This window comes from Hyperolius riggenbachi, chromosome 5, assembly GCF_040937935.1.
Source record: "Hyperolius riggenbachi isolate aHypRig1 chromosome 5, aHypRig1.pri, whole genome shotgun sequence".
In the NCBI taxonomy this organism is placed as follows: domain Eukaryota; kingdom Metazoa; phylum Chordata; class Amphibia; order Anura; family Hyperoliidae; genus Hyperolius; species Hyperolius riggenbachi.
In genome coordinates this window covers 92444665-92467165 of record NC_090650.1, presented here as the reverse complement: position 1 = coordinate 92467165, position 22501 = coordinate 92444665, and the positions used below count along the sequence as shown (strand labels likewise).

Below are 22501 nucleotides of genomic sequence, written 5' to 3'. Positions count from 1 at the left end.
ATTGAGGTTGGCCCACAACTTGGTATCGGTGTTCAATTTTGTCCCACTTTTTGAGTTTGATATCCCTGGTCTACGATAAGTAGCAGTCTTTTGATTGGATGTACAGAGCGTCACATTGAGAAGGGGCTGCCATACACAACCGAAAAGTGTTGCAGCCACGGGACCACGGTAATGATGATTCTTAATCTTCAGTTACGTTCAACAATTTGTATGCATTACAGCAGCACATTTATTATTATTTTTCATGGCTCATATGTACTTTGCATTACTTCACATTGACAGCAACGATGATCTGATCGCTGAAAAGCACAAAAACACACAGTCTGGTTTCTGTTAATACTTTATTAGTGTTATCAGTATTCCAGCTTCTCAGTTGGGACAGTCACAGACATAATGAAAATAAAAATCTAGCTTTCAACCCATTAAAAAAAAAAATCATTGTAACATTCGGTTTGCTCTTTGCTCCAAAGAAATATGGGGGAAACACAAAGGGTGGAAATAGTATCCATAGAACAATCAGGCACATAGCTAGCATTTATTATACAATGATATGCAAAATTCATATTCAAACGGATATATTCATAACATAGGCTATATAAATATATTCAAGGGACAGTAGGATCACACTGGTAGAAAAATAGGAGTCAAAAATAGGAGTGAAAGGTAAGACTTATAAAACAAGTCCTTAAAGGGTTATGCTATTAACTTGTGAACGGTGGAGGAAGGAAAGGTGACCGTGCCTATCTCCATCTCCATTTAAAGTGAACTCTTCACCAGATTTTCAGGGGTTTTTTTTTTGCAGTTGGCTCCAGGCCGCGCTCCTAGTGGCCTCTTGATCGTGGCAGAGCGGCATTCTGGAGCCAACTGTGCATGTGTGAAAGCTAGAATATCCGGTTCAAAGGTTCAGGGCCTAGTACAAGATCATATTGGAGAAACATGGAGCCTTTCAGGGGAAAATGGAGGACGTATGCATGTACTTTTTGTTTTTTGGCCCTTTTTTATTTAAAAACTCTGATATCCGTTTTCTCTAGATCACTCTTTTTCAAATCAGCTGCTACATCAAATATAACTCTATTGTCCTGGCGGCTGTATTGCATATAGTCTGTATTTTTGTATCTTTCAAGTAAGTGATGTGGCCAACTGGGTACAAAGTACATTTAAAATCTCTGCAGCCAAGAACATTTTAAGACAAAAAAAAATTATTTCTAAGGTATAAATTGCAATTGTTATTCCTACTGAAGGCTTAATCCAATGACACTTCAGAGTTCTCCTTTAAGGAAAGTTGAAGTGAGAGGAATATGGAGGCTGTTCTACTGAGTCCCTTTTAGAAACCCCAAATGCTTGGCCATGGTGCTATCCTTTTGGCTTCTGCAGCCATTGGACTTAGAATACCTCATCTATGTACAGACTCTGGGAAGGTGACATAAGCAGGAGATATGCAGGACAGCATAACATCCAGGCCACTGCCCTGACAGGGAATCAGCAGACACCTCCACATTCCTCTCACAGCAGGCTTCCTTCAGCTGTATATGAATAAAGCACATTCTGCCAGGCTACTTTTTTCTGCATGATTTACAATCCAATGGTAGCCACAGATAGGCAGATGTTACTTCAGAAATAATGGATTGTTAACGTCATAATGCACCATAGCTGCACAAACGTATATCTTTCAGCCGAAAGGGCTGAAAAGTGCAGTAAGAAGAGAGAGGGATGGTCTCTGTTGCACGGAAATTAATTCACATCAGCCTGAAGCGCCTGTTTAACTGTCTACACTAGAGGCCACCAAATGCAAGGTGTAACGGGAAAGCTGCATACCGAAATGCTGAGGGCACAAGCTTGTCCAGATATCTTCGGACATCCAGGTATGAACTAAAATACTTAAGAAAACCTGTGGTACTCTTAAAGAATAAAGCTTCCTGTGGTTACGATTCGCTGTGACAGAGATGGGTTATATTTATACTGCAAATTCACCTTAACGGCCTCCAGTGAGCACAAGCAATGAAGTTACCCCCTAAATGTGTACCCCATGTTACACAAATGCAGACATCTGTGACAGATTACAGTTCATAAAGGCTTAACCACTCAATTTACATTGAAAGGACAGTAAATCTGCATCTGAGCAGCCTTATCTTCACCAAACTTCACCACACATAGTGCCTGACTCTTAGTTGTGAGGGAGGGGGGGGGGGGCTTCCTTCCGCAGGGCACTTCCCATATGTCAAACACACCAAGCTGAGAGCACCAGACTGTACATCCACCCTGTCCTTTACACCAATGGCAGGGCAGGTTAGTGATCACATGGAATGTGGGGTCAGACCATGTGTCATCAACCATCAGGAAAGCTCAATGGAAAACACAGCTGGAGGAAAAGACCTGCACTTCTGTGGCAGGACCTTGCCAGAAAAAAAAAATAGTATTTGTATTTTAACATAAAGTCAGCACCCTTCTTTCAACACCATGTCAGACACATTACTGTGAACCTGTAAGTGTTAAGGAAACAAATAATTTATAAAGAACGGGCATCACTGAGGCATGAGGTACACAGTAACTGAGTTGACTCAGTGTTTCCATAGGCCTCTACTGAACTGTGATCTCTAAGCTCACAAAATGGCTGCCTGTAATTACAGGGATCACAAGAAATACAACATACCAAAACAAAAAGGAATGTATGAGACAGCATGACTGAATCCCTATTTCCACCCTGCAGTTTGTACAGTATACCTTGAGCAGTGACTTCATGCATTGATGCAGCAGTTTGTCATGTTACTACATTTTAAAAAATTGTCTTATAGACATTGGAGTCAAAAAGGAATATCCCAAGTTCAGTATTTTACAAATAACTTGTACAATCGCCTCAAACATTACAAACCAGGAGCATTTAGACAGCCTCCTACTACTGTACAGCGTGTCAATGGTATATCCCAGATATGCAAAATTTCAACAGCTGCTGTTCCCACTAGTGGGAAATGCAATTTAGTTACAGCAAAACTTCTAAAATAGTTTCCATAAACAAAAGGCCACAGAAAATTTAGGGGACAGACTGCAAAGAGACTAGAGACAGACAGGCCAACATTTTACAGAGCCAGGCATACTCCGCCAACAGGCCCGGCACCAGCAGAACACTGGTAGTCCTCCTTATGAGAAGTCCTTTGTCCTTGTCCACTAATCATTCAAGCTGCTAATGAAAATGCCCCATTTTTACCCATGCATCTCCATCAATATCCTATCTTAAAGGCTAAGCGAGGCGACTGAGCTGCATAAGAGTTAGTACATTATCTGCTGCATAAGGTGTGGGGGACCCAGACTGTGCCATCCTTCCCCCGCCAGCCCCCTCCCTCCCATTGTCTGCAACAGTCTGGACCGGGCCCCGACACTCCTGAGTCACCACCCTTGACCTGGAAGCAGTACTGCGCATAACACACTGCGCAGTTCGGTATGCTGTGCACATGCTCACATCCTGGAGACTGCCAGGAGCGCGGACGTGGTGGCAAAGGGTTTCTAGGTGCACAGGCACGTGCAGCCTGCCGAACTGTGCGGACGCCTTGTGTAATGCACAGTACACGGCTTCTGTGTCAAGGATGGTGACCCAGGAAAGGGTCGGGGTCGGAAAGGACTGTTGGAGGCAATCCAAGGAGGGGAGTCCTGGGGGGGGAAGTTGGGGGAGATGGGAGATGTACCAGATAAGTTATGCAGCAGATAAGGTAAAAACTTTTTATGTAGCTCTGTTGCCTCGCTTATCCTTTAAATGTATCCTTACAGTTACCCTTGTTTGACATGTCTGAAAAGAATAATTGAACAATACTGTAGTTGCACTGCATTACTGATTTTTTTTAAATGATTCACAAGGCCACAGCGGGGCCAGGAGACTGAGCCAGGCTTCACACTATAGATTGGGATGGTCACACCACACATGGGCAGAGGCCAGTTTTCCAAAAATCATTGCTGCACACCCAACCGAGCTCTTGCGAGCGAGATCTTTCCAACATGCCGGACCTAACATTTCAATCAATTTTGGCTAGAAAGCGATCAAAATTGCGATCAGGTGGCATGCTGCGGCATCAATCTCTGGCAGACTTTATCATTAAGCTAGACTCTGCCAGAGATTGATGTCGCAAATCGAGTATTGTATTGGCACCTTAGCAAGGGTAACTGCAGTAGTGCACAATATTCAGCACTATGCTGTGATGGAGATGCATACACAAGCCAGCCTTTAGAATTCGGTTGTATTAAAAGATAACAAATGAAGAAAAAAATGTAATTGTTAATTTAGGTGAACAAACCAACAAACAAAAGAAGTATTAAGGCTAAAACAAATATGTTTTTGACAATGGCACAATAAACTTCCAGCAATTGACGCAGCTGTATATATATATGCTGGATGGGGCCATCCATACACAACATAGCTGCACTTATGTTGTGAGAAATATAAATATATATAAATATATATATATATATATATATATATATATATATATATATATATATATATATATATATATAAAATCTCACAACACACAGACACACGCCACACACAATCAGTCTGCAGAACCCTACAGCGGAGCGAGCAGTTAACGGGACTGAATGATGAACCGCTTCATAGTCTGGTACAACAGCTACTAAGCAGCGCTCTGCACAACTGCTAAATAATGAAAAAAACTAAGATTAAAAAAATATATTTTAAAATTCTCTTCTCAGAACTCCTCCCATGTGTTACACACAGAATGCATTTACAATACGCAGCGCGCAAGGGCTTCGTGAAATATACACACTCAACAGTCTTAATGTCAGGATTTGCCTTTGAATGAAGGTTCCAATCAATCGGGGAAAATAGAAAAATAAGACAAGTGAATTGAATCCAAACTCTGCAAAAATACAACCCGACTATCCACTCCATGTGATCTCTATAATACAAAAGGGCGTTCTATAATAATGCAAAGAGCACTGTGACAAACGCATACAAATTCCCATACATGTGCAGATTATCTGTGTAGAGAGGAGAGTTCAGAACTCCCCTGCAAATCCTCTCCCAACATATGGAACAAAGTAGGTCAAATAGGTTATATCCACAACAGAAGATGCCTTCATACAAGGGCTCTATCACAGTTTCTATGTGGCTGTCCGATGATTGCACTACTGCTACTGGATATGGATGGACAACAACCCCGCCATTCTTCTCTATTATAAATGGTGATCCCCACAGGATAGTCAATTCTGCTTCGGATGCAAAGGCTACAATGGATGGGCAACCCGAAAAGAGAACTTGTCTAGACAAGAAGCGGGAGATGGCTCAGGTGCTAGTCTCTTGCTATAACACTTATCATGTGACTGCTCTGCTAAGTCACTGGCCTTGAAGCAGCATAGAGGTCAGAACTTTAATGCTTCACCAATTGTATAGTAATATGGACTCGATAAGTACTGAGGCCACATGATGAGAAGGACAATCAGCACCAGGCTAGAATTAAGAAACAGGAAGCTGTGTTTTGAGGCATATGGAGGCTGCCTGTTCACAAGATGTCATGACGATGATGGTAGATTAGGTAAATGATAGATATTTACCAGATATTGATGGTGTGATATTGATGGTGTGATATTGATTACCACCCAACTCTAGTTGTTAGACTAGTTCTACTATTAGTGGCAGCAATGTTCCCACCAGCTTAGTATTGCTTACTGCAGTACAAAGCCATTGGAACTCTGATGCTTCAGTTTTTCTACTGGGATCTATTGGCTAAAGAATGGGCATTCCCAGTCAATGTTCCATCAAAATCTCAATCAAGAGTGACCTAGTTTTAAAAAGATTTTCTTTAAGGTGCTACATATGCACAAGTATGGTGGCCACCAAAGATCGGGACTCACAAGAGTTTGCGACCGAGCTCTGTAGAGAGGTGTTGCTATAAGTCACATTCATGGTCTGGGTCAGGGCCTGTTTCCACTACACACATATTGGATGCAGAAAAACTGACTCCAATGAATGCCTATGGGCCTGTTTCCACTAAACGTGATTTTCCTGATGCAGATTTTCCCATAGGCATTCATTGGAGTCAGTTTTTCTTCATCCATTCTGTATCTAATCTGCATGTAGTGGAAAAAGGCCCTCAGTGTTCAAGGTAAAGAATTAGCATAACAACCAGAGAGGTAGATTATCTTACAAGGTTATAAGTATGGCAGCCTCCATGTCCCTGACAGGAGAGGTTTCTTAAGCAATAGCATCTCTAATGCTTATATTCATTTAGGATACATCTCAAGACCAAACATCATTGCCACTAGTCTACTTTAGGGAACCCAGCAGGAGACCTCATAGGGAAATTCTACTAACGTGATTAGGTGGACAGCATCCTCTCGAGTGGCTAGGCTACAGTGTAGTAAACTACCCCCACATTATTCGGCCAATCACAAAGCTTTTTGCTGTAGAGGGTGCTGTGATTGGATAACTGTTCCATATAAGGTTTCTTGCTGGGTCCCCTAAACTACACTAGCACCAAATCCCCTCATCCCACTGGTTGCTCCCCAAATTTCCTTGTTTGCAATTTAAAATTGTTAAAATATATTTTTACATTTTAATCTGCAGTCAGGTAAGAATTTTCAGAACTGACAGTACCTCGGCAACAGTAGCTTGTGATATGTACTATTGCCATTGTTGTCAGGAGCTCCCATCTAGCCGTACAAGTAATTAGGGAACTTTATTCTTCATTTACACCTGGACTTTTATGATGACTGCTGGCACACTTTTACTATCTGCCAGTTCCTTAAGAATACTAAATGGGAAAAAAAAAAGTTTTCTCAAAGTGTAAGTGCAATATTCATTTAATTAAAAACATTTTGTTTATGATGAAAGGTGAAACTTTTTTTACGTTTACCATATAACTGTTGGTTTAAAGGGAATGTACAGTGATTTCATTAAAACAAATCTGTGTCACAAATTTTCTTGATGAGTTACATGTATGTACAGATTTAAATTGTACCTGATTGGAAGTACATCAAAGGATTCATACTCACCTTGGGCTTCTTCCAGCACCCTCGCCGTTCATTCCTTTGGTGTTGCTGCTGTCAGCCCCGTAAATTCTGTGACACGGCTGAGTCGTCACTTCACGGTGTGTGTGGCCGAGACCACACATGTGCAATGGCTGGCGACTCAGCTGGATCGTGGGCCTCCCAGCAGTGCAACAGGAGCCACCAGATGGATTGGACTCGGACGGACTCCAAGGGACCTCATGGACTACAGAGGGCTGCAGGAAACCCCAAGTATTTAAAAAGGCTTTGGTGTGCTTCATCTTAATTTACTTTAAAAAGCATACCTGAGCTCAGAACTTCCTCTCTGCTCTAAAAGATATGCAACAGCATAATAATCTTTAAAGAAAAACATATTAAAGAATACAAATCCTACAATAAATCTGCAGTGTTTCTACAGTACGAGACTTCCGAGTACTGTGCCTGCACAGGTCGCTCCCGGCAATATGAGGACGTGCACGGTTATGGTCCGCGCTGGCCCAATGGCCATTGACTGGCCAGTTGGTTAAAACCGAAACTTAGCCGCAGCGGGGGACCAGAGCATTGATCCAGGACAGCGCAGGCACAGGACGTGTGCAGGGGGCTGGTAGAAGCGGTAAGGTAAGCAAAACTTTTTTTTTTTTTCCCAGTTTGATTTAGGTTCACTTTAAAAACACTATACATTCCCTTTAAATGCATACTTGCAACAGTTTCAACCACAACAAGTTTTTATCCACGTCAAGTATGAAATAAAAAAATACACATTTTGTTTTGGTTGCTGCACAGAAGATGGATACAAGTGAAGACCCTCAAAATGTAACAATACCTCTACAAATCACTAATTAAAATCATTTTTTATTTTACTAACTTTAAGTGTGACAGGTGCTACATCAAGTTTGGTCCAGTCCAATATTCCTCTAGAAGAGACTGGCATTGGCATTACGCTCAGTGACTGCCCCGAAGCCACATACATTGCCTGCATGATAAGGATCTACCCGGGATCTGCTACATATGGAAGAGATGCACAGTGATAAGTTGTTAAGGTGGCGCATACACCAGTCCATGTGCCACCAGATGGACCATTAGATAGATCCCTCTCGGACTGAATATGATCAAAGAGGGATATGTCGCCTGCCCATACACTGCATACAGATTTCTAAAAGATTTCAGTATAAACTCTATTGGAAATAGTCCTGCTATATTGACTCTTCTTCGAACATTATCGGATCCAGAGGCCGATCAGCCAGAAAAATCGAGTGATGTATGGGCACCCCTTAGGGGTTAACCACGTTCTGTGACAATCACACTTATAAACAACTACCTTGAGCAGAAGGTGGTAGAAAGCTCTGAAAGAGAGTTGAAAGATAAGTGGACCTTTTGAAATTCCGTAAGTGTACTGTATTTTTCTAGTTGCCGTGACAAATGATGCAATTATAAAACAATATTGAGTTTGTCCCTCACATCCACTCTAAAAGTAATTGGAAAAGCTCTTGGCCAAGCACAACTTTTTAGCTCTACCTCATCCTGTTTACAGCTTCTTCTGTAGCATCCCAATGCTCTTCCTGCAGCCATCCTCTTCCAGTCATCAACCCTCCTCGCTTCCTCCAGGGATGTGGGGTTGTCATAAGTGCACTTATCCTTTATGGAGGTTCTCCAGAAAACATTTTTTCTCTACACTTATTTACAAAATAAAAGTGATTTAGAGCCCTTAGCTTATTATATTCCGATACAGAGTCTGGCTGTTGGGGGGGGGGGGGGGGAGGGGAATCTATGGCATAACTTTCCCAATAAATTTTGAATCAGCACAAACGATTGGAAAGTTGAACACACACTGGATTAAAAAACACGAGCGTCAGTGAAAAAAAACAACAAATGAAAGGTGTCTGTATGTATCTCAAACATCTCTAAATACTGTGCTGCTACATCCTACCAGCCACTAAACTCTGAGGTTCAGAAAGCCACAATGGATACGTTTCTCACTGTTGTCTGCATAGCATAGGGGGACTTGGGGTATGCATAAAAGCCCAACCTTCTGAAAAACCTGAAATTTGTAAACAGGTTCAGATGCTACTGAGGGCAATTCAGCAGTAGTCGTGTATGTCAGAGATACATGGTGCACACTTTCATACACCAGTTTGAGTTCCATCGTTTTCCATGCGATAGGGTTACATTAACTCCTTCCCAGAGACACGCTTTAAAGACATAGGGGTTGATTCACAAAAGGCCAGTAACATTGTCCACAAAGGACATTACTATTTTCAGTACAGGCGGTAAAATTCCAGCGCGGTGGGCAAGGTTATCAGTCTTTTGTGAATCAACCCCTAAGGCCCATAACTTATTTATCTTTCTCTTGAGTTTTTGCCAAGTAGACATTTTCAAATCTTACCTATGAAATGGCTTTAAAAGATCCCACCATGCAAGAAATTATTCTAAATAAGTTTGATACTAATCTTTTACCTACTTTTTAATACTTTTTCAAATCCTGTGTTCTGAAAAGTTATTATTTTCGATAAATAATAAATTATCCCCTGGGAGAAAACTCAAGAGAAAAAGTTAATTGGATAACTACCCAAGTGTCTCTGGAACTTGTGCAAGTCAACAGTCATTACTGTGTCTGAGAAGTATTCTTACTGTGGCCATACATAGGTCAATTTTTATGGCAAATTCAATATTGACAAAATCTGCCAGTAATTTATGGTGCTCCCGATCTATGATCTATAAACCTCTGATTAATTTGGGACAGTTTATTGATTGACAGCAGTTTATTTTTTCCCAGCGTGGCGGAACGGCAGGTGATTGGCAGCTGCATAGCACTGTACTGACCTGAGCAATACAAAACTTGTGAGAATAGCGATATGATCCCTGATCCTTTCTCAAATTTTTTCTCAAAATTTGACCACTATCAAGTACTGCAAGATGGTACATCGATCACTGCTATACAACTGATTGCTTGCTAAATAATGCCTTTATAGACCCATGTATGGCTAGCTTTACTCTCCAACAAAGTTCTGCAGATTTTGTAAGACAACTGTGAGATTGACTTGCTATTTGGCTCAAAGGCACCATCAAGACTATGGTAATTGCTTTAAATGTGCAACTCTTTGGTACTATCACAGGTCCCTGCAATCCACAGAGCAATCCAAATTCATTGATGTCTTACAAAGCTTGCTATCCCTTGCAGGAGAGAATATAGGCAATTCGATGTCTGGGTAATAGTGCAAAGTATAACCCATGTACTGACGCCAGAGAAACTCAAACAGAATTTGCCAGGTTGATTGTAGATTAAAAACCAATTATGAAATGAAAACATGAAATCTAAAAAGACCTGAAGAAAAGGTACGTAATGAGTCTGTTCTATCATACACTCGCCATCCACGGATTGTTGCTAGGTTGAGGGATGGCAGCCGGAGGTTTGGTTCTCCAAGCCCCAGGATGATTTTTGATGACTATGCAACAAAACATGACCAGTCTGCTACATGAGCATGTTCATCTCAACCTATCAAGCCTTCATCCATGCCACAATAAGAAGGTCATCCATTGCACGATTCCCAATTTTCAACACAATCTTAAGTGATCCTCCAGCATTGTAATGTACTTGTGCTTGAAGATTATGTAGAAAAATACAATCTGGCACTTTAGTTTTCCAAATAATGAAAACTTTCAAACTTTGAACTCTTCCATCAAACCTTTCTTTCTTGGATTCTGGTGGTAGTTCTGAACTTGCTTTTTCTACAGGTTCAGAATGAACCCAGTTGTTTAAGACTTACAGAATTTCGACTGATGAGTGCTTGTTCAGTAGGTAGGATGAGAAGAGCCACACAGCTTATGGGTGTATCGATAATCTACATGACATGACAGAGATTTCATTAGGCGTTTGCCAGACCCAGAGAGTATGCCCAAACCGCCGTTAAGTCATTGCCGGATAGAACACTGCAGAGTCTTCAGGGCACAACTAAGAAGGCTGGCGTGTCACCTTTTCTGTAAGGCCGGTGCTTGAGAAGATTGCTGTCTCTGTTTATATTTCCGCGTTCTCTCCGATCTGGAATACAGTTTTCTAAAAAGCTTGCGGAATTTACACTGTTCATACAAGGTTTCCAGGAAGCCTTCTAAGAACACATATACAAGTCTCCGGTTCAGCTGCGTGTGCTGAAACATTTCAAAGATCCGGAGGATACCCTTCCGCGTGGTCTCAGCCCCGATAATGTGCTTCAGTTCATCTAAGGAAAGATTGAACATAATTTGATTAGCAGACAACCGTACGTAAGCAGTACAGTGCTAACAGCAGAAGCACAGAGAGAATGGTGGATAAAAAGCTAAAGAGATAAAGCTGAACTCCAAAGTCTAGATCCATCAGTGCAATAGGAAGAAAAATGACACCATCCAGACTAATAACACCATCCAGTCTGCAATCGAGTACCTATTGTGGCACTGCTATATCAGTTGGGCACCGGATGGTGGCACTAATAGAAAAATATTGGCAATTTTAATTACTGATATTTTACTATGCACTATCCAGCACCTATTCTAACCTTAACCCTCCCCTGTAAGTGCCTAACCCTAAACCCCTCCCCCCCACACCTAATGTATAACCCCAACCCCCACTGTAGGTGCGCTACTCTAACCCCCCTCATAAGTGCCTAAAAAGAATACCACTTACCTAATGCCTAACCCCCCTTGAAAGTGCCAAATCTTAACCCTTAAGGTGGGGGACCTAATACCTTACCTTAACCCCACCTATAAGTGCCTAACACCAACCTAAAACCGTGTGCACAAACAACTGATAGTTGTAGCTGATAGTCTATGATTGACTACAACCACTGAATTCTGTGTAGTAGCTGATTGGGCACACAAATGACTGTTTGGGCGCCTGATTACTGAAAATGAAATCGCCAATTGCGGCACCCAATTGACCTGATCCATCTGCAATCACCCATAAGCATCTCCTCAAAAGTAGGTAAGGTTGGTGCTCAGGCTCCAATTATAACAAGAAAAAAAAAAAAAGGAAATCCATATGCAACCTCCATGCAAGTCAGAAAAATATGTAAACCATGATTTATATCCATATACAAAAAGCACTAAACTCCCTTTTCTAAAGAAGTGGTCTTAGACTATGAACATGCACTGATTGAGCAATCTGTCCTATGTATATTCTGTTGTGAGATTCATTTTTAAACTGTTATGTTCATGTACATGACTACAAAATATGATGGCACTCCCAATGTAATTATTTTGGCTATTATAGAATAGATAGTTCTATACCATATACTATATTTCACTCCTTTAAACCCTAATTGTGGCTGGATCTTGTTAGAGCTATGTCTGACTACAAGTTCTGTTTTAAAGAGGAACTCCAGGGAAAATAATGAAATAAAAAAAGTGCTTCATTTTTCAAATAATCCTATACAATAAATCCTAACTGTCCCGGCGTCATCCTTCCTGTCCCTGTGTGTCCGTGGTTTTTTGTACTGCGCATGTCCGCAGTACAGATAATGGTTGGGACAGGAGGACAGGCCAGGGAGCCGGGCGGGAGGGCGCACACGGCGGTGGGTGGGTGCGCACCCACTGACTGGCGGCGTGAAGAGACCTAGAGCCTGTTTTTAAATGGGCTTAGGTCAACCTAGTTATATATAAATTATTTAGTCAGTGTTTGCCCGTTGTAAAAATCTTTCCTCTCCCTGATTTACATTCTGACATCACATGTCGACATTTTTACTGCTGGCAGGTGATGTCAGTGGAATGAGATGCTGCTTGCTTTTTTTGCAGTTGGAAACAGCTGTTATTTCCCACAATGCAACAAGGCTCCCACAGTGGGATGTCAGAACCATGTTCCTGACATCACACTGTGGGAGGGGTTTCACCACAATATCAGCCATACAGAGCCCACTGATGATCTGTTTGTGAAAAGGAAAATATTTATCATGAGAAAAGGGGCATCATCTACTGCTTGGGATGAAGTTCAAATCTAGGTTACGGTTTCTCTTTAATAGTTCCTGCTATAGCTTAGGAAGAGATCTATGCTATATGCATACTGTATTATACTTATTATTATTATTGGACACGGCCTCAGAGGAAGCGCCACAAGGTGTGAAATGGTCATTAGGCATCCCAGTGCCCGCACCCACTGTTCACCCACTCTCCACTGCTCAATGGAATGAACTATTTGCACCTATTTTTGACTGATGTATGTATGCTTGCTTCAATTCTTCCATCACTGATCAATAAACCACACATACTTTTGCAGAAGTGCCAGGTTGCCTTTTGTCTTTTGCATTATACTTATTACAATTTTTTTCTGAGAATTTTACAAATAGCATCAAACAAATCACATCGATTTAAAAACGACTAAAACAAAAGCTATGTGTACATTACCTGGCATAATTTCCAGCAGCTTTGTTTTTGCAGCGACTCTAGTGCGCATGCGTACGCTGCGATCTCTGCGAGCAGGGGTTTCCGCTAATATACCATTGGGCCAGAAGGAGTCTCTGCAACCAAAAATTGTTCGCTAGTTAACATTATAGGCTACAACTTATAGCAGTGCAACAGATCACTCAACAGTTCCAAGCCGAAGCAGAACATTGCTCTGTACTCAGTTTAATAACATAACCAAAATGTCAATATAAGAATATTAATTAGGGTGGTCATAGACCATACAAGCTTTATTGTACAGATTTACCCAATGTATGTAGTATAAAGGTCCACAGATTAAAAAAAATCATTTTGATAAGCTTTATACTACATAACAATGGTTAGAGTGACAACCAAGATTGTATGGTGCATGATGTTGCATGGTCAGCCACCAATTCCAATCCTAGATCAGCATGCTGGCCACACACACTGGCAAATTGACCTGGCAGATTTGTATTAGATCAACTAAATGTCCAGGTTTACTGAAGCTAATATGCAATAAAGGTTTAATGTGTTAAGTCCAACTATCCAATCAGGGGCTGGGAAAAGAAAATAAGACTGCACATGTCATCATATTGAAAGTTATCACTATAAAACTTAAAGTGAACCTTAAGTCACTAAAAAAATGAGTTTTACTCACCTGGGGCTTCCCTCAGCCCCCTGCAGCTGATCGGAGCCCTCGCCGTGTCTCTCTGATCCTGCGTCCCCGCCGGCGACCACTTCCGGTTTCGCCGTCAGGACCCGAAAGGCATGGGAACGCGAGTGATTCTTCGCGTTCCCAGCCAAAATATCGCCCCCTATGCTGCTATTGCCGCAATAGCAGCATAGGGGGCGATATTTTGGCTGGGAACGCGAAGAATCACTCGCGTTCCCATGCCTTTAATACAGTGATTTCCTGTAAGATTGGTAAAATCTGTTGCTCTAAAAGCAGACGCCAGGTCAATTAGACAGTACATAGCCAGCACCACTGTTCCCAATAAGGACAGTAAACAGTTTTCTGAAGCCTCGTACACATGTGCAAGGACTGTTGCCAGAGAGGGAAAAAGACTCAATCCCTCGGGTGATTTTGCAGGGCTGAGGCTGTACAGATGTGCCGCTAGTCTCTAGGATGGTGAGGAGTTCTGTTTTGCTGTGGGCGGGGTTTTTGTAGACAAAGTGGTGCATGTTGGAGCACACAGTGAGCTGGGTGGGGGGAACAATGCCCTCCGCCAGTGTTTGACCGAGTCAATTCACCAGGCAGATCGCTTACTGACGCGCTGAAGGGAATCGGGGGCAGCTGTACACATGCTAGATTTTCGTCAGCGTTGGAGGTTATCGACCACAATGGCTGAATGTAATCTAGCTTGTGTACAAGGCTTTAGAATGAATGCTAATCAAATTACACCAAAAAGAAAAGATCATCCGCATGAGAGAAAATAAATAGAAAACAGGTTCCATGTACAGAATCTTTAATACACCAGAGCAAAAATGTGTTTAAAAACATTTAAAATATGAGCAAAAGACACTGGGGGATCCATGTACAGATAATATGTATTCCAGAGGTAACAACCATAAATCAAGTGAATAGTCCTATGCAAAAGCATATGCCAAACAGCGTATCCACGCGTATCGCGGCGAAGCCGCTTTATCAACAGGTGACCTCTTGATAAAGTGGCATTGCTGTGATATGCGTGGAGGGGACACTCGGGGACTCTTTCTACCGGTACTTGCACAGCCCAGGTAATTATTTGTCTTTATCTTCGTGCACTGTCACAATAATAGCACTGTTTGGCTTATGCTTTTGCATAGGACTATTCACACACTTTTACAGGAGGTCTTATTGGTATTATGCTCTTGTCATTCAGTGCATATAGATTGTTTTGCATTATTGTAAATGACCTCTAGCCCGTTCTCTATTGGATGTGGTTGGTGTGCATTTAGTTAGAGCAGGTCTGCTATGCTTTGCCTGTGTCGTGTACATATAGATTTGTCCTGCCTGTGCTTCACTAGTTCTTGACTTATGGTTGTTACCTCTGTAATACATATTATCTGTACCTGGATCCCCCAGTGCCTTTTGCTCAGATTTTAAAATGTTTTTAAACAAATTTTTGCTCTGGTGTATTAAATAAAGATTCTGTACATGGAAGCGGTTTCTGGTTCCCGTGAATATTTATTTTTCCTCATGCGGATGATCTTTTCTTTTTGGTGTAATTTGCATATTTTACATCTGCTGAGGCACTTATCATGGTGCTGTAGTGTTGTCAATTTAGACTCAATTTTTTGTGTTTGAATGCTTATCACAGGTAACAATTAAAGAATACAAACGCTAAATCTTCCTAGGCTTGGATTATTTAAAGCGGTATTGTCACCATAAAAATCAAATTTCAACAGCAACTGGTCTGAGTGTATTAAGTGATAAAGATGCTAATTCAGCATTCAAAACTTTCAAAACTTGTTCTGCTGTTATGGTTTGTAGTTATCACATACTTTAGGAGCACTGGCCCTAGTGCAAAACAGTGCCAAAGAGTTAAATGCTGGGAGTTCTTTTTATCTATAATATATTCCTCCTCTTCCATTCATTTCCCTGCCTAGCTGCTTATCAGAAACACCCTCTGATTACATGTGTTTACAAGCAAGGCTGAGGTGACTCAGTGATTGGATGTGTAAATAAAGAAACACAGTGCAGTTGTTAGTATAAACCTCAGTGGGAGTGTCTAAAGACTCTGGGAGGAGGGCAGCTAATGAATACACAACGAGCAAGAGAAGGGAGGGGGGAAAACAAGAGTCAGGGAGGATATGATGTCAGCATTAGCTTGGCAAGATGGCCACTGCCTAGAATAGGATTTTCTGCTTTTCCCTTATAAAATTCACAGGAATCATTACGTGGATAGCACAATACATCTGCTATGTATGTAGAAGTAGTATTTATCTACTGATATATGTGTTTTTTATTTCAAGGTTAGCATGGGAGTCGCTTGTTCATTAAAGTGAAAAATCTAGCATCAGTACAGGTGTCATGGCAGGCTCTGTCATATTTACCTGAGGTTCTCTTGGTGAAAAACAAATGTAATCTCCCTCCCAGCTTCTCCCAGGCCCCTAAACTCTTTTTTTACTTATAGGTTAATCCTATTTATTTTCTGACACCTGCTGCCATCAAAGGACACAAGATGGGGATGCTGGACTTTGGAAGCGTTACGCTAATGAAAACTTTATTAGCAGGAGCTGTAGAGTCGTGGTAGCTTCTTTCAGACTGTAAAGTGAAGACAAAGGCAGACTCTAGATGAACGCTCAGAGCACCTGGATCTGCCCTTGTAACACAACCGTCTTTGAAATTAGTCAAGCTAAAATAAGGATTACAGAATCACATTTTCTCACACATTCCACGGCTGCACTTCAACAGTTGTCACTTTATTTTTCAAGAAATGTACCTGAAGTTCTTCACATAATCTGCTACTTGATCAGGAGACGTCATGGACTCCACATGATCTACGATTTTTCTAGGATGTACAAAAACAGACATTAAAAAAAAAATAAAACTCACAGAGCATCTGATTTTACCATAATGATCAGTTTCGTGCATTAGAAGCTTTTAATGGTGTAAATTAAAACACTTTTTTTTCTCATGGCAAAAGTACAAGTCTGCTCAGCACAGCAGTACTCCTCAGTCCAAACAGCTTTTTACCTATTAATTGTATCTCCATATGTTGCCCTAATGAGCTGTTGGAGCAGACTTGTAATCTGTCTTCTTAACCACTGATTTCTTTCTTTCAGGTCAAAGACTTCATCCATGAGCAATAACATCACTCGTAAGGGAATATTGTCATCAACCTACCAAAATAAGATTTATAGGACAATCGTTAAAATCTCACAGGTGAAAAGTTTCACAAACTCTTTTTCGAATAAATGTTTACACATGAGAAGTAATGTAGTGGTTTATGTTTATACACAACAAAACCCTTCCTCACTGTGTGACAAGTACTCTACCGAAATCCGAGATCACCTCTAGGAGATTTTTTTCTGCAAAGAGATTCATAGAGAAGCACAACTGAGTTATTAGGCTTTTATCTTGTACTTATTGGATTGGCCATACAAAATATTCCTTTATACATCTAATGTGAATACCGTACTAATCTAATGATGGATCAGGGAACCTCACAGCAGCGCCTCCCTACGAACAACTGTGGGAACGCGCGACAACACATGACGGGTGCGAATGAGAGGTCAAACGATCACGGTACTTTGCACGGGAGTTGTTGGGGATCTTAAAGATCTGATCCACCATGACAGTTGTTATCGGCCCGTGTCGCCAAACGTCATTCATGTAATAAAAAAATAGCTGTAAAAAATTGCGTAGGGAGTGCGGGCCTTTAGGCTTCCTAAACGGCTCCTATATGGGAAGGTCACAGCCACATACATATAGAGGACAGTATGGGAGCTAAAAGTGGCCCTTTTAGATTGACACCAATGTGGCAAACAGATCAATCCCTCTCTGATCTGAATCTGATCAGAAAGAGATTAAATCTCCCCAATATAGTACACACAGATTTTCAACAGATTTTACCATGAAATCCATTGAAAATCTGTCGAACTGCAGCAATGCACTATTCCATACAGTCCAAGCGGTAGCGGCAATAGTTCAATCTACTGCAGCTCTCCCGCCACGTCTGACTGACTGAAATTTACTGTCTGGTCTGATTGTAATTTCGATCAATTTTGCCATAAATCAGTCTAAATGACAATCAATGCGGCTTGTTGTGTTAAAGATAACCGGCAAACTCGATCAGCACACTCAAATGTGTTGGTAAAAATCGTTGTGTGTATACCCAGCTTAAATGACTAGCATTCTTGCCATCAAGCACTAGCGTCCCAGGTTCAATTCCCAACTAGGACACCATCTGCATGGCGTTTGTATGTTCTCTTAATGTTTGCGTGGGCTTCTTTTGGGCACTCGGTTTCCTTCCACAAGCCAACATGCTGTGTGTTATTGGCGATTATTAAAAAAAGAAGCTCTAGAATAGAAAATAAGTGCAACATGGAAGGCAAAAGTTGAGATGAGTAAATCAAGGCTTCTAGCAACTGATCCATGCAACCAGCAGCTTGATTAATCCGTTAATTATCTGGTGATTTCCAAGCCCTCCCAGGTGAAGCTAAGGTTAGGTTGAGGGCTCGTTTCCACTAGTGCGGCGTGCGTCTACGAGACGCACACCGGCACTGAGATGGTGGGCGGGATCACACGCGAATCCCATCAGCCGTGCCATGCACGGCTATGGGATTCGCAGCCTCCGCTGCAAATTCTGCGGGGGGTTCCGGCCGAATCGCTACAGAAAGCGATTCCGCTGGCGGCACCATTCTCCCCTATGTCAGAGTTTCCCAGTGCGATTCATGCGCGGGGAAACTGCGTAATCGCAGCGGTTTCCGCCCTAGTGGAAACAAGCCCTTAGGTTACTCAGCAGCAAAACCCATAGGGAACAGGTCTCCAATCACAACAGCCTCAAGTGCTGTTATTGGCCAAATAATGTGGGTGTACTTATTATACAACATGTCCAAATCCTGGAACTTCTAGTAGGTGCTATGCACCCAATCACTTTAGCCAAATTTCCCTATGAGCTAATTAGCATGTTAGAATAATTTTTCAATTAGTGTTCATCAACAACACCTTTAAGGCTAATGCTAGGTACCCACGATTCAATTTTCTGACAGATTTACTGTCAGATCGACTATTTCCAACAGGTCCGATCTGATTTCCAATACATTTTCCATAGAAGTGAATGTAAAATCGATCGGAAAAATCAATTGGAAATCAGATCGGACCTGTTGGAAATAATCGATCGGACAGTAAATCTGTCAGAAAATTGTATCATGTGCAATAATGCTACCTGCTCTTTGCATCATGAAGAAGCTCCAATGAAACATATAAAGCTGGCCATACACTTACAGATTGCCACACGATGTGGCTCAATGACCGATTCCTCTCTGAAAGGCACCAATTCCTACCACACAGTCACATTGATTTTCAATAGCTTCCAGGAGGAAAAATCGATGGAACCACAGCGTTCCATGGTTTGATCCATCCATCTGCTGCTGCTCCTGCCCCCAATCGACCTATATTTTCCATCCAGTCTGATCGATACTTTAGTTCGCTTTTTAGTCAAAATCTACCAAAAGTCGATAATTCAGACATTTTAGGGAATCGAATGGGAAAATCAATAAGTGTATGGGCACCTCAGCTCTCTCTCTGTTTAAAAACAAAACTTTATTTGTAATACCCACGCCCATGTGACCAATTGCAGTCCGAAATTGGTCTCACTGTCAGTCGGACACGAACTTGGCGGCACCGATTTTCATCTAATTCCGATTATAATAAACAAATCGGATGGTCGAGCAGCCGCAAAGCCTGATGTATGGCCACCTTTACACTGTTCTTTCAATAAACATTTGTTAAAAAAAATAATAATAACTATTGATGAGAGGAAAAGCTTCCTAAGACCCACAAATATGTATATATTTGAATTTCTGTTCAATCTAAGCTCAACAATCGCAATGATTCTCCGATACATATTTCAAGAGCAGTACAGATCTTAACAACAACGGAACTAGTCCTAACTTAAAACCAGTTTACAAGGACTCCATGTAAAAGTCCAGATGAGAAGCCCTGACAGCAATGACTGAGGCACCTGATGGCTTTACAGGCATGACCAGAGCAATTCCCAGCACTTTAATAGAAAGCCGTTTATCAAAGTGACAGCAGTGTGGGGATGTCCAGGAAGACATAATGGAATGCTTTGATGTGACATATAAAAATTCACAGTGCAGGGCAGGTGCAGATTTATGACGATGACCAATATCCATATAATCACCAGTAATCTCTGTCCTGTAAGTTCTAGTGAAAGATGAAAGATTTCCGATCCTGCTCTGTGAATGGGGAATGGCTTATTCCCAGATACTGGGGAAACTATCACATCTTCTATAATAATTAAGGACTGTGCCATTTTCCATGGATTCTGGGGGTCAAACTGAATCCTCATTATGTAAAATATTCTACATCACACTGTTATAGAGGCAGCACCATTAGTTGTTCAATGCATATAAAATACTCATATGTGCGGCTTAACACCTGTAGCAACCTACATATCCACCACATATGGAACAGAGGGTAAATGTAGGTAAGATAGTATTTGTAGGCTGACATTTTACCTGATCAATCAATGTGCACACAAGAAATGGCCTTTATGGTCAGTGTGGTTATTGGAGGTAAGTTCACCTCTTCCATTTTAAACTGTTTTACTATTTCATCATTTTGTGGGTGCCTCCCATCTGCATTGGTGTTTGGCCACCTTTGTTGGAAAGATTTCAGTTTATTACCCTAGCCCTATCCAGTGCAACCATCTGGGAATCCTCATAGACCCAAGTGGGGCTGGGTTTGTTGTCCCCACTTGCCTTATGGATGGTTGCCCTTCAGATGATCCACATATGGGAGTACACGTTTTTTGTGTGTATATGTATGTGTATATGTATATATATATATATATATGTATATATATATATATATATGTATATATATATATATATGTATATATATATATATATATATATATATATATATATATATATATATATATATATATATATATATGTATATGTATATGTATATATATATATATATATATATATATATATATATATATATATATATATATATATATATATATATATATTAATAATCTGAACATTTTGTATAGCACTTTTCTCCTGTCTGATTCAAAGTGCTCAAGAGCTACAGCCGCTAAGGGTGCACTCAAGAGGCCACCCTACAAGTGTTAGGGAGTCTTTCCTTCAGGGCCGCCATCAGAAATTTTGGGGCTCCTCACACATCATCAGGCCTGGGCCCCCCTCTTCCTGGGCCCACCCACTGGTTGCTGTGCCCGCTCACTAGCCACCCCACCCCTTTGCCCATGCGTGAAGTGCGCTGCAGCGAAAAATGTGCATGGCTCTGACACAGCATGATGCAGCAAAAGTGGTCGTGACCATGGCATGTTGTGGGTGGAGCCAAATACTAGCAAAATACAGGTAGTCCACGGTTAACCAATGAGATAGGGACTTGTAGGTCTGTTCTTATCCTTTATCCGTTCTCTTTTGTTCCCCTCTTTTCTCCCTGTGCCTCTTTTGCCCGGCTCTGTACCACCTGTACCTCTTTTACCCCCGTGTTACCTCTTGTCCCCTTCTGTCTCAGCTCGTCCCCCTACCCCAGCCAGGTATAGGTTCCCCCAATATAAGTAGCCAGGTATGGGTAGTGCACTAGTATAGGTTAGCCAGGTACAGGTGCCCCCAGTATAGGTAGCAAGCTATAGGTGGCCCAGTATAAGTAGCCAAGTATAGGTGGTGCCTCAGTATAGGTAGCCAGGTACAGGTGGTGCCCTCAGTATAGGTTGCCAAGTACAGGTGGTGTTCGAGTATAGGTAGCCAGGTATAGGTGGTGCCCCCAGTATAGGTAGCTAGGTATAGGTGGTTCCAGGTCCAGTATAGGTAGCCAGGTATAGGTGGTGGCCCAGTAGTATAGGTAGCCTGTAGCCAGATATAGGTGGTGGCCCAGTATAGGTAGCCTGTAGCCAGATATAGGTGGAGCCCTAGTTTAGAAAGTCTGCTGTAGCGGGCTCACTCATCTGCTCCCCACATTCAAGCTCTGATGTCACTCTTCTTTCAGTGCTGTAACACGGTGTGCTGGTTAGTGGGCCACAGGCCCGCAGCCACATGTGGCCCTTCCAGCGCTTTGAGGAGAGCAGGGCCCCCAGAAGCCCTGGGCCCCTAACTGCAGTGTCAGTTGTCCCCCCTGATGGCTGCCCTGCTTGCCTTGAACTCCTTACTGAATAGGTACTGACCCTAGCCAGGATTCAAACCCTTGTCTCCCATGTCAATGGCAAGTGCCCTTATTTGAACACTATCGAGCCACTGCTGAGGGATACCTTTGGACAAGGCTGTACAAGGCTTTATTCTAGGACCTCTTGTGGTGTACATAAGAGGAGTTGCTTAAAACCTGCACTGCACTTTGTAAATTGTTAAAGTGTACCAGAGCTGAAAAAGAAAAATATTTTATACATACCTGGGGCTTCCTCCAGCCTCATCTGCCTGGAAC

General features: G+C 41.8%; 1 protein-coding gene across 2 annotated transcripts in view; it reads right to left on the bottom strand.

The window, feature by feature from the left end:
• Positions 1-327: 327 nt before the first annotated feature.
• Positions 328-22501, bottom strand: part of SNX13 (sorting nexin 13) — a 199908-nt gene continuing 177734 nt past the window's right edge. For both annotated transcript variants that reach the window (XM_068235995.1, XM_068235996.1), the window contains exons 23-26: positions 17054-17199; positions 16800-16868; positions 13357-13469; positions 328-11204 (exon numbers count right to left, since the gene is read on the bottom strand). In XM_068235995.1, the coding sequence (XP_068092096.1) occupies positions 10957-11204; positions 13357-13469; positions 16800-16868; positions 17054-17199 (576 nt within the window). In that variant the 3' untranslated portion in view covers positions 328-10956. The remainder of the gene's footprint in view (positions 11205-13356; positions 13470-16799; positions 16869-17053; positions 17200-22501) is intronic.